Consider the following 13238-nt stretch of genomic DNA (forward strand, 5'->3'; position numbering starts at 1 on the left):
AATAAATAGATTAAGAGTAAACAGATTAAATTAAAAAAATTAAAGGATATATTTAGAGAAGAGTAAAGACTTCACTTAGTTCATTAGTTCATTTATTCTTTGTTGATGTTTAGTCCCCAGCTGTTTTCATACTTTGCCTTCTGGTCTTTGAAATAGTGCCACTTAAGGCATGCTGTGGTTTCTATCCTATCTTTAGGTTTAGAAGAGCAATATTCAAGCTGATCTTTTTCTTAAAAAACAAAACAAAACTAGTTTCTTCAATTGATTCCTTGGTTCTTGATACCACAATAAAATATATATATATATGTATGTATATTTTGTATGAACAAACTATTCTTTAAAACTTTGATATCCGAACTGTGGTCCAGATTCAGCCGCATTGGTATCACTTGGGAAATTATAAGACATGCAGAATTTCAGGTGCTACCCCAGACCTACTGAATCTGAACTTGTATATTAACTTGATTCCTGGGTGATTCATGTTAGCGAACAGTACCAGCCCAGACTCACAAGGTTGGGTTCTGTTCAAGGCCAGTCTTTACACTGTGCCCTTGATTCCATCCCTTCTCATCCCCTTTGGGAACTTGTTTACCTGTATTTCATGGATTTTGCCACTGCCACCCGCCACTACCACTGTCATCATCATCATCCACATGTGGCTTAGAGGTTAAGAACAACAACAATTAAAAAGTTCTGGAGCCAGGTGGCCTTGGTTTGAATCCCCACCCTGTTATTTCCTGGCTGTTATTGCCAGGTTTCTTCACGTTAAAGTGAGGTGCACCTCGGGGAGCTGAGAGGATCGAGTGTAAGGGCAAAGCAGGGTCGCGCGTGCAATTCCCGCTGCCACTGTTCCCCTTCCCCATCCTCACTAGCGCTGCTTTACTTACCCCTTGCAGTGTAGCAAACCATCCCAGGACTTCGAAGCTTAAAATAATTATTTTATCATATATCATGATTTGGTGGATTATCAATTTAGGCAAGGCTCAGCTGGGCAGTTCTGCCTGCTCTATGTGACATCCACTGAGGTCACTTGATGGTTTTCAAGGCTTTTAAAAATTATTTTAATTATTAAGTTGTAAGAGTTCTTTCTATATTCTAGATGCCAGTCTCTTCTCAGACATATGATTTGCGAATATTTCTTTGAGTCTGTGGATTCTCTTTTCACTTTCTTTATGATATCCATTGAAGCCAAATGGATTTTAATTTAACTTATAATTTTTAAATTTTGAGATAGTCCAATGTATCTCTCTCTCTCTTTTTTTTCCTTTTCCTTTTTTTGCTTGTCTTTTTGTTGTTGTGTAAGGAGTCTTTGCCTAACCCAAGGTCATCAAGATTTACTCCTTTGTTTTCTTCCAAGTATTTTATAGTTTTTGCTGTTAACATTTAGGTCTGTGATCCATTTGGAATTAATTTTTTTGTGTAGTGTAAGGAAAGGGGCACCAGTTACTTTTTTAGTTGCAAATTTAATCAAACCTTTTAAATCCCTGTCTTGTTTATCTCTGTTGCTTGAGGAACTGTTGGTTACTCACTTGCCATTAAAACTCTTTGCCTGTGGCTTCTGAAACTGTTTCTTATCATTTCTCTTTACGCTTTCCTTCTTATTCTTAGTTTATTTAAAAAATTTTTGTTTAAGGGCCGGCCCGTGGCTCACTTGGGAGAGTGCGGTGCTAATAACACTAAGGCCATGGGTCGGATCCCTGTATAGGGATGGCCGGTTTGCTCACTGGCTGAGCGTGGTGCTGTCAACATCAAGCCAAGGGTTGAGATCCCCTTACCAGTCAGTCATCTTTTAAGGAAAAAAAAAAAATTTTATTTACAAACCACAATGTGCTGGAAATGGTTCTAGGTGCTGGTTCTGCCCCTTCTCAGTTTCTATTCTTCTGTTGGCAGTTTCCTCTCCTCTAGTGGCTAAAACTACCACCTATATGCTGATGCCTCCCAAATCAATACCCCTGCCTTTCACAGTGAGTCTGTCTTTTCTGCTAAATTAGGAGTCTAACTTTCCCTGAAGTGTGGACCATATCTAATTAATTTTTGTGCCCAGCACAAAATAATTGGACATAATAGATGCTTGATAAACACTGCATATGTGTTGTTTAATACTACATATATGAGGGGTCTTCAAAAAGTTCATGGGAAGATTCATATTATTTGCTGGTTCAGTTTTTCCATGAACTTTTTGAAGTACTCTTGTGTATTCCTTTTTTTAAAAAAAAAAATAAAGATGACTGGTAAGGGGATCTCAACCCTTGGCTTGGTGTTGTCAGCACCACGCTCAGCCAGTGAGTGAACCAGCCATCCCTATAAAGGGATCTGAACCCATGGCCTTGGTGTTATCAGCACCGCACTCTCCTGAGTGAGCCACAGGCCGGCCCTTACACTTTTGTATTCTTAAATACTGCATATATATTGTTAAAGCTGTCATTCCGTGTTTTATAGAAACGGATGAGAAATTGAACTTTATGGATCCTTGGTAAAGGTGCTACTTAGCGATTTAGTAGTTAAAGATGAACGTAATTTAATGGGTTTGAACATCATTTCAAATAAAAGATTGTGAAGTCAGTAGCCATATCAGCAGACTTGTAAATTTGAGCCATCTTGGCATCTTTTCAGGTTATTCACAAACTGGGGCATGTTGACATTTCTGGTACCCCATTCTTCTTTGGAAAAAAAAAAAGGTGATGTTAGTGAGGAGCATTTCCCATTTGTGAGAATACAAGATACGTGAGCTGCTTCTCTCCTATTGACCTTTTTGGGGAATCCTTTGCAAAATCACTACTGATACTTCTTTGGAAAAATATAAGAAATCACATTTCTCCAGAAATGAACTGTGCTGCTGTTAGCAGATCCTGTCTGTGTGGGACAGATCATGACTTTAAACTATCATTTGGTCAAAAGTTTAGTATCTAGTTCTCTTTGGATTTGTCAGAGGACATAGTAGCTTTGTTAGATTGGTCTCCTGTTGTCTGCTGGAGAACAATGGCCAGAACAAAATACGCCATTGGTTAGTGGAAGGGTGGGGGATGGCTGATCAGCCATGTGCCTCTTGGGTCCACAAAGAAGCCTCACATGTCGTGGCACTTACTGTCGATCAGTCAGAGTGTCGTCACTCTGAAGATTGTATTTATTAGTCTGATGTGCTCATTATGAAATGCTACTGGACATTGATTCAAAACAATAATTTATTTTATTTTGATTCTGTAGGAACCCGGAAAGATTGTGCAATGAATGGTGACACCCGGGCTGCAGTGGTGACCTCACCACCCCCAACCACAGCCCCGCACAAGGAGAGGTACTTTGACAGGGTAGATGAAAACAATCCGGAATACTTGCGGGAGAGGAACATGGCACCAGACCTTCGCCAGGACTTCAATATGATGGAGCAAAAGAAGAGAGTGTCCATGATTCTGCAAAGTCCTGTAAGAGAACCAAATGTTGCCTTCCCTCTTCTGATAATTCACATCTTATGCTGTGTTGTATGAGGGGCATAGTCAGTTTTTCTCAACACAGGAGGTTGGTGCCTCCCATGTATGTATATGGTTGTTGAAAGAATTCAGTTTAGTTCATGTTCTCAGACATAATAAGTCTTCAGTGTCGTAAAAGATCAGAGGTGTTTATTTCACCTTTTTACTCTTTTACTATACTACTTCTCAGAGGGTCTTTATACACTGCGACAGTTTAAAGAAAATAACTCTTCTCTCCAAAATACCTAGCTCAGTCCTGGGCATGTGGTAAACATTACCTGATTATTGGTTGCTTTTACCTTTACAGGCAGCACTTTGAACCACAGTCGTGCCCAACTGAGTGTCTCTTCTAGGTTGCGTCTTCAGGTGGTTCTCTCTTCACAGTTTGTCATGTTGGTGCTGCTGCCCTTGTGTGTGCCTCATTCTTTTTTTTTTTCTTCTTCTAAACCATTCTTGCTTTATCTCCTGGATACGTTTGGGGGATGTCATTTGGCAGATACTTATTTTTTTCATTGTTGTTGATTATTGATTGTCTTTTTTTTTTGTTTTGGCAGCTGGCCGGCATGGGGATCCTAACCCTTGACCATGGTGTTATTATAACATCCTGCTCTAACCAATGATATTGATTGTCTTTTATGTGTTGTTCAAGGAACTGGGGATTTAGCAGTAAACAAAACATATAAGGTCTCTAACTCTAATAGATTTTTACATACAGTAAAATACACAAATTTTAAGCATATAGCTTGATGATTTTTGACATATATATGACACCTGTTTAACTACCCAGATCAAGTCTCAAGAATCTACTTTCTAGTTGAAGGAGATAAACAATAAATAGCAAACAGAAGTGCATCGCAGAAAGCAGTAGGGTGACGACACTGAGTGTGACTGTGGTCAGAAGAGGCCTCTTTGAGGAAGGAAGATTTAATCTAAATTCTGAGTGACAGGAAGGAGCCATCCTCGCAGGGATCAAGAGGAGCATTCCAGGTCAAGGGACCCGCTGACATGAAATTCCTAGGGGAAGGATGAGCGTAGTGGGCACCTCGGAGGTGGCAGGAGAGAGGAGTAGTGAGGTTGGAGAGGGTGGGAGGAGCAGATCCTGGAAGGCTTTGTAAGCTGAGATTGGGAGTTTGAATGCGTCCTGAGTGCAGTAGAGAGTTGTTGGATGACTGCAGACAGGTGAAGGACATGAGTCAGTTTTAAAGAAATCATTTCGGGTTTGTATAGAGAGAGCATTGGGTGGGGCAAGAGAGGTCACTGTCCTCCAAACAAGAGATGATGGCAGCTTGGGCCAGGGTGGTGGTGGTAGAGGTGGAGAGAGGTAGACTCACTTGAGTTTCTTTTTGAAGGTGGAACTTGCCGATGGATGGGGTGGAACAAGTGAGAGGTTTTGGCCTGAGCAGGTGTCCTGTGTAAAAGCAAAAGGAAACTAAGTAAAAATGACTAGGGATAGAGCAAAGAATCTGAACTCACAGGAAGGACCCAGTGTATGCCAGGCTCCTTGCTGGCACTGGGGGTGTAACAATCATAGGTAAAGTCACTACCCACAAGCTGTTCACACCACAGCGGGGCATCGTGTTACTGGTCTAAATGCAGTGTGGGTCCTGGGACAGAGAAGGGACATTGGTGGAAGGACTGGTAAAATCCAGGTAAATGCTGGGATTTTGTCAAGAGTAATGTACCAGTGTGGGTTTCTTGGTTTTGACAGTGTACCATGGTAATGTAGGGTGATAACAATGAAGGGATCTGGGAATGCTCTGCTCTATCTTTTCAACTTTTCTGTACATCTAAAACTATTCCAAAATAAAACATTTATTTAAAAAAGCAGTTGCTGGGTAGTGTGAGGGAAGTATCATGTGTGGGTATCATGTTGGTCAGCTCCTTTGGAGTGTCAGGTGCCGAGAATGCTTCCATGGCAACGTCATGGAGCAGGCCATGCTGGGGGAGTCATTACGGTAGTTAGAGAGGACTGTTGTTTACCTTGTGTTCGTGAGGAAACCAGGGCTCAAACAGCCTGAGTACTTTGGCCAACTACTGAATGTTAATTCCGCTATTTCCATTACCATCCTTAAACTAGGAAAGTCAGTTTTGACTTAAAGATATTCTGTTTTAATAACTAAAAATATTTTATGCTTACCAGGAATTAGTTTTTTTTTTTTTTTTTTTTTTTTTAATTTTTTTTTTTGTCAATATACACTGTATATGATTATTATGGCCCATCACCGACACACCAGGAATTAGTTTTAAACATTACTTTAAATAGCATAAAATTGGCAATAGAATGGGGTATACCAAAAACGTGCTTTGTTTACCGCTGTCATCTGCTTTCTCACCATTTCTCCCTTGCACCTCACTACTAGAGGTGCCGTGTGAGTTCGCTGCTTACGCTGTGGTTTGTAACTTCTGTCTTGGCACCACTCCCCTCACAATGCCCTTCTGCCTCTCTCTCACTACCCGCCAGTCCTGTCCCCATTCCCTGGTAAATTCTTTTATTTTCCTCCTGTTTGGCGGCTGGCTGGTGTAGGGATTGAACTCTGGACCGTGGTGTTAATTAGCACCGCGCTCTAACCAACTGAGCTGACCAGCCAGCCCTCCTCTGACACATTCTTGTTCATCCCTCAGAGCCCTTCTCTGACATTCCTTGTGAAGTCTTCCCTAAATGGAAGTAATTACTGCCTTCTGTGCACTGTTCGTATTGCTTGTATTGCAGGACTCGGTCTGCACCAAACATTTGCTAAGTGCTTTATTTATCTTCTTTAATTGACTTCTCCCCATACACAGGTGGTGTGATGCCATTTTACAGATAAAGAATGCGAGGCTCAGGGAGATGAACTAACTTTTATCCATTCTCTCATCAAATAGTTGATTCTTCTACATACCAAACACTGTCTAAACACTAGAGATAGAGCTTTTTAAAGTATATGTGTTAGGATTTTCTGTCATCCAATTTGTTGAAAGATTGGGAGAAAGAATTTAGACAGTTTTTAGCGCTGTTGGGAAAATATAGGAAAAATGGTCAGGGCCACTCAGATGTTCAGAATCTTGCCGAGCATTTGATGTAAACAGGCACGTGCGCTCAGGTGTTCCTTGGTTATCGTCTAGTGTAATTGCGCATGTGCACCCAGGTGTCCTGGGTTATGGACTTACGTATAAGGATGAGTGGCTCTGATCCACGGCGCCTCCCAGCCCTGGGATGCCCTCCCCCCCCCGTAGGGGGGCATGGTGAAGCCACTACTGCTGCTGGAGGCTGCTGCTGTTAGTGCCCCCAGGACCCTGTGCAAGGCCGCTGCCACTGCCAGACCTGTAAGCTACTGGATCTGTAAGCCGCTGCCACTGAGGAAGCCGAGGACTCAGCTCATCTCATCTGCCAACGGCTCCCAGAATCTTTCCCAATTACCTAGCATGGACCTGCATGTGAAGGGTCTGGGGACCCAGCCGGGCATGTGAGGGGTCTGGTGACCCGGCCTGTACAGTGGGTTTGGAGGGTCTGAGCCCTGGCTCTGACAATGTAAATGGAAACTTAGTATAACTAAAATAATGAAACATTTTGGCTTTAGTTATGACTTGCCTTACTTTACAAGTGCCTAGAGCCAGACTGCCTAGGTTCAGATTTTGGCTCTGTCATTCAATAGTTCTGTGACTTTGGTCAAGTTTCCAAACTTCTCCATGCCTCAGTTTCCCTGTCTATAAGATAGGGATAATAATAGTACTATCTACCTCTTAGGGTTGTCATAAGGATGCATATAAAGCTCTTAGAATACCATCCGGAGCCCAGTGAGTACATGTAAGTGTTCACTTTGATTCTTTTTATTTTGGGTGTGGTGTAGGAGAGAGACAGTTGTTAGAGAAGACTGCAAGTTTTAGGCCTGAGCAACTGGAAACATGGAGTTAGCATTTGCTGAGGAAGACAGTAGAACAGGATTTGTGGGAGGGAAGCTCAGGAATTCCAGTTTTAGCGATCTTCAAATGGAGATGTTTTGTGCGAATTGGATTTGTAAGTCTGGAATTCAGGGAGAGATCTAGGCAAAGATCTCAATTTGGGAGTCCTCAGACAGAGAACAGGACTGTGCTCCAATCAGGTATTTAAATTTGGGGAGATGAGGAAGAACTAGCAAAAGAGCCTGAGAAGGAGCAGCCAATGATATAGGAAGCAAACCGGGAGAAGGCAAGTAAAGAAAGTCTTTCCAGAGGGAGGGAGAGGTCAGCTGTGTCAGATGCTACTGATTGGTCAGGAAAGTGAAGACTAGTTGTTGGATTTAACAATGTGGGTGTCTTTGGTAAACTCGATGAGCATAGCAGATAGGGGTAAAAGGCAGATTCAGTGGAGTTAAAAGAGGATATAGGGAGAGGAATCAGAGACAGCAAAGACAGTTCTTTTGAGGCCTTTTGCTGTAAAGGGAGCACAGAAATGAGGCAGTTAGCTGGAGGGGGATGTGGGATTGGAAAGAAGTTTTCTTATAAGATGGGTGAAATGATAGTGTATTTGGATGCTGATGGGAATATTCAGTAGAGGGAGGAAAGTTTGACACAGGAGTGGGAAGAATTGTTGGCAGAAGTCATTGAGTAGTTGGGAGGGGGGATCCAGTGCACAGGTGGAGGGGTTAGTTAGATAAGAGTGTGGGTAGTTTATCTGCAGCAAGGAGAGGGAAAGTGGACTGTATGGGCATAGATGCTGATGGTTGGGTGGATTCGAGAGGGAACTTGGGAAAGTTCTCTTCTGACAGATTCTCTGTTCTCAGTGAAGTAGCACATGGAGTCATCCACTGAGAATGGGCACAGGCAGTAGTGTAGGAGGTTGGAGGAGAGAGTAGGCATGAAGAGTAGGAGAGGGAGTGGGCAAGGGAAGAAGGGTATGGTCGTGGTTCAGGCACAGGGTGCACTGAAGGTCAGTCAGTGGTCCTGAACTTACACTGAGACAACCCAGCATGGGCATGTGGACTGGTCTTTGTTATTCCCTTTGTGTTAGTCAGTTTTGTGTTGCTATAACAGACCTGAGACTGGGTAATTTATAAGGAAAAGAGGTTTATTTGGCTTACGATTCTGGGACAGCTGCATCTGGCATGGGCCTCAGGCTGCTTCTACTCATGGCAAAAAGTAGCAGGCAGCCGGCAGGTACAAGCAGATCACATCGTGAGAGGAAGCAAGAGAGGGGAAGCGAGAGAGAGAGAAAGGAGGTGCCAGGGTCTTTTATAAACAATCTGCTCTCGTGGGAACTAATCGAGCGAGAACTCACTCACTACTCCTCCTTCCCCAGGGAGAGCATTAATCTATTCATGAGGGATCCATTCCCATGACTCAGTTTCCAGCACTGCCACATTGGGGATCAAATTTCCACATGAGTTTTGGAGGGGACAGCACATCCAGACTCCATCACCCTTCCAGCCACTTTGTGCAGTATGAGTAGAAGGGAGGAAGAGCTGAATTTAACTAGGGTTGGGGTTTTGCCAGATGAAATGATATTGTTGAAGATGGAAGCAAGGAAACAATTACAATGTGTTCATTACAACCCAACCTGTATAAGCAGGCTAAGAACAGAGGGGAAGTAGGGGCATGAGAAGGTGTTAGGGACACAAATGGATGGAAGAAAGAGTGAGCTTGATGCTAGGAGGGGGTGGTGGGAGAGCACATAGTTATCCTTGAGATTGAAGTGGGCATAGCTACTAGGAATGAGCAGGTCTAGGGCATGACTATGGAAGTGGGAGGCTGAGGAGAGGAGGTCTGGAAGCTGAGGGGTGAGGGTATGGGTGTTGAACATCAGGAGTTATGATCGAAGTAGCACACACAGTCCTTAGGCTGGTGGCTGCTGGCTAGAGGGGATCCCGATGGGTGGCTCCAGGCCCTCACTCATCAGTTCTGAGTCAGCTCTTCTCCGTATGTCCTTACTGCAAAGACAGGTTGTCTGGAGTGCTGTGATGCATAGGGCCCCTGTACTGTGCTTTGTTTTCTTTTTGTATTTTCCTTACTAAGCTTTAAGTTCCTTGATGGCAAGGATGATCTTGTCTATCTGTATATCCTTAGTGTCTAAAACCATACCTGGTACTTAGTACAGTAGTGGATATTGAATTGAGCTTCCACATAGATACATATATGGATTTGAAATCCATTGAAATAATTGTTTGAATTTTCAAATTGAGGGACCATGAGGGCAGGGAGCTTGTTTAATTCTGCTTTTGCATCCCATGTGACCAGCACTGTCCATAATGTTTAGTAGAGGCCATCTGTATCTCTCTATCTGTGCGGATACATGTGTATCTATATCTATATATGAGTGCATTACACATTGATAACAAAGATGGCTAAATAACCATGTTTTGGTGATTTACTTCTTGCTTGCAGTCAAAGTGCCTCCCAACTTTTCCCTCCCTCATTGACTACCACAGAATATGATCTGTGACATTAATCATGATATGGCAGATAGGGGCTCCTCAAAGGGCCCTTGGCTGACATTTTTTTCTACCATTGAATTAACAGCAGTACATTTGTCTGTTGCATGCTTTCCCCAAATGATAGATATATTTACACTGCCTATTGGCAATTTCCTGCAATATTTTTTCAGCTCAAGCATTGAAAAACTGGAAGAATGTTTAATATGGAACCGTCTAGAGTCCTCTTTCACTTATAATCAGATGTGGGTTATCATATAGTGAACTCACATTTTTGTATTAGATATCATTTATGATTATTTGACAAAAATATAATTTCTTTGTAGGATATGTGAAAAATTGTTTTAATACAGTTTGGAGAAACTAAATTATCTGTATTGTTACAATAGTGAATTTATATTAAAATCACCATCAATCCAGTTGGACTTATTTGCCTAATTTAGGATTATGTGATAAAAAGATGGATATGTCTTTTCCCACTTTTTTTTAAAAAGATGACCGGTAAGGGGATCTTAACTCTTAGCTTGGTGTTGTCAGCATCACGCTCAGCCAGTGAGCGAACCGGCCATCCCTATATAGGATCCGAACCCATAACGTTGGTGTTATCAGCACCGTACTTTCCCGAGTGAGCCATGGGCCGGCCCCTCTTTTCCCACTTTTTTTTAAAAAGATGACCGGTAAGGGGATCTTAACTCTTAGCTTGGTGTTGTCAGCATCACGCTCAGCCAGTGAGCGAACCGGCCATCCCTATATAGGATCCGAACCCATAACGTTGGTGTTATCAGCACCGTACTTTCCCGAGTGAGCCATGGGCCGGCCCCTCTTTTCCCACTTTTAACAATAATTTGAAAAGTATTTTGAAGAAAACACTGAAAAGCATGAAGTAGAATATGAAAACTTACTAATAATTCTATCACTTATAGAATTACAGATTTATTCTTTTTTGGGGGCAGCTGGCTGGTATGGCTATCCAAACCCTTGACCTTGGTGTTATTGACATTGCATTCTAACCAACTGAATTAACCAGCAGCCCTGAGAATTACAATTAGTATTTTGACATACTTTTCATTTTTTTTTTTTCCTGCTGGCTGGCTAGTAACAGGGATCGAAACCTGGATGACCTTGGTGTTATCAATACTGTGCTCTAACCAACTGAGCTAACCAGCCAGTTTTTAGTCTTTTTCTATGTTTAGATATGTATTTACTGTTACAAAAACTGGTTATATTGCTTTATAACTTTTTTCAGTCAAAAATATATGAAGAACATTTTTATGCCATTTAATTTTTTTGGCATTTCACATTGAATGCATGCATAGAATTCCTATTGTATTTAATCAGTCATCTATTGTTTGAAACGTAGGCTTTTTTCTGGAATGGACATCCTTATGAATAAATCTTTGAGCACATCCCTGATTATTTCCTTAAAACAGACTCCTAGGAATAGAATTCCTGTTTAAAATTTTAAGCTTTTATATTGTTAAATTACTTTATAGAAAAGAATGTACCAGTTTATATTCCCAGAAGTAATGTACGCCTTTCCAGCCCTGGATGAAAACAGACAAAAAAATTGGTCTGTGTGATAGTTTCCTCTATCCCCACCCCTTCCCCAGAACAGAAAAGAAGTGTATCCTAATGTTCTAATATGTCTTTTATTAGGCTTTCTGTGAAGAATTGGAATCAATGATACAGGAACAATTTAAGAAGGGGAAGAATCCCACAGGCCTATTGGCATTACAGCAGATTGCAGATTTTATGACCACAAATGTACCGAACGTCTACCCAGCAGGTCCACAAGGAGGGATGGCTGCCTTAAACATGAGTGAGTAGTTCCCGACTTTTTATATATGCTCTGTAATTTTCCAGGTAAAATTTTCTGAAGCTTCCTCATGTGAAGTAATGGGCATGCAACTAAGTAATACATAGAGTTGAGTATTTTGAAAATTAATGTGTTTTAGTCAGTCATAATAAACGATAGGCTGTAAACCTGAAAATGTCTTGAATGTAGAGGGCTCCTTTTTTAAAAAGCCAGTTATACTCTGTTATTTCCAAGGCAGATGACTTTTTATGGGGCTTCTCAGATCCTTTACAAATTAATCAGAGATAATTCTCGGGGAGTAGCACATCAGTTTTGCCTAAATTTATTTCAGCCAGATCAGCATTTCTTACCCACCAACATTTCTTTCCTACCATTCCTCACTGATGCTTGCAAACTAGTGAGAAACAAAAATTCCTAAAGAAAAGCCAGAGGGAGAATGTTGGGTGAGTGAAAGTGAGCCAAAGAACTGTTAGCTGTGCAGGGGTAGAGCTTTGCCATGGCTGTCTAATTTGTAAGTGTTAACATGACTTACATGTTATGTGGAGTTAAATAGAGGAGCACAGAGTGACTTGAGCATCAACTCATCTCATCTACTGTGTATTGTGTCCTGGGTCAATCTCTGATGAATCTGGTTGGATAGTCAGGTCTGGTTGGCCAATGTAAGGTAGTGGTTTCCATTAGAATCACCTGACATTTGCTGTGTACCTTTCTGTTCTATGGTATTCTTAGAAGTTGATTGGTGTTCACCAGATGTGATATATCATTCATGTCTACAGAGTATTAGGAATCCCATTTGATTTACTACCTGAAACCTCCATCCTGAAATCAGATGGCTGTTAGTAAGATTTTCATGTTTTCTCATGGATTCTTAATGGATTTCAGTGAAATTTGATATGAGTTAGATAATAAAAGAATGCATTTCTTTTTTTTTTTTGTCCTTTTTGAGACCGGCTGCACTGCGCTCAGCCAGTGAGCGCACCAGTCATCCCTATAAAGGATCCGAACCCGGAGCGGGAGCGCTACTGCGCTCCCAGCGCCGCACTCTCCTGAGTGCGCCACAGGCTCGGCCCTAAAAGAATGCATTTCACTTGCACATTGTCTTCAAGTTAGAGATAAAGAAAATTTTATTTCAATAATGCCACATACAAACAAAAGAGAGGAAGAAAGAAAATATGGCAGAAATAAACCCAATTAGTTTTAATTGTATCTAGTAGTTTATTTCCTAAAAGTAAAAACTTAAAAACAAAATTTTAACCTTTGTTGTAAATTATAACATATATACAGAAATTGGCATAGAACAAATGATGTATTGCTTAAGAATAATTTTAAGGTTAACGCCTTTATAACCACCACCCACATCAAAAAATAAAGGTTTATTTGTCCTTTGCCCTATTCCCCGACCTCTCACATTACCAGCATGGTCATCCCTAAATATTATGGCTTAGTTTTAGTCTATTTTTTACTTAATGTATGTTAAACCTTTTGTAAGCCACAAGTTACCCTTCCATTACTCTTTTTACCCCCTTACATTTTAAGTTTGAAGAAGATGGATTTATTGACTTGTAGAGTTACCCA

The 13238-nt window shown here is 41.4% G+C and overlaps 1 protein-coding gene across 1 annotated transcript in view; it reads left to right on the forward strand.

The window, feature by feature from the left end:
- Positions 1-3200: 3200 nt before the first annotated feature.
- The window catches only part of LOC103586519 (alpha-adducin), a gene marked incomplete at its 3' end in the record, with an annotated part of 30343 nt that continues 20305 nt past the window's right edge, over positions 3201-13238 (forward strand). The window contains exons 1-2 of the mRNA XM_008567815.1: positions 3201-3419; positions 11504-11666. Coding sequence (XP_008566037.1) covers positions 3225-3419; positions 11504-11666 — 358 coding nt within the window. The remainder of the gene's footprint in view (positions 3420-11503; positions 11667-13238) is intronic.

This window comes from Galeopterus variegatus, unplaced genomic scaffold, assembly GCF_000696425.1.
Source record: "Galeopterus variegatus unplaced genomic scaffold, G_variegatus-3.0.2 Scaffold347, whole genome shotgun sequence".
Lineage (NCBI taxonomy): Eukaryota > Metazoa > Chordata > Mammalia > Dermoptera > Cynocephalidae > Galeopterus > Galeopterus variegatus.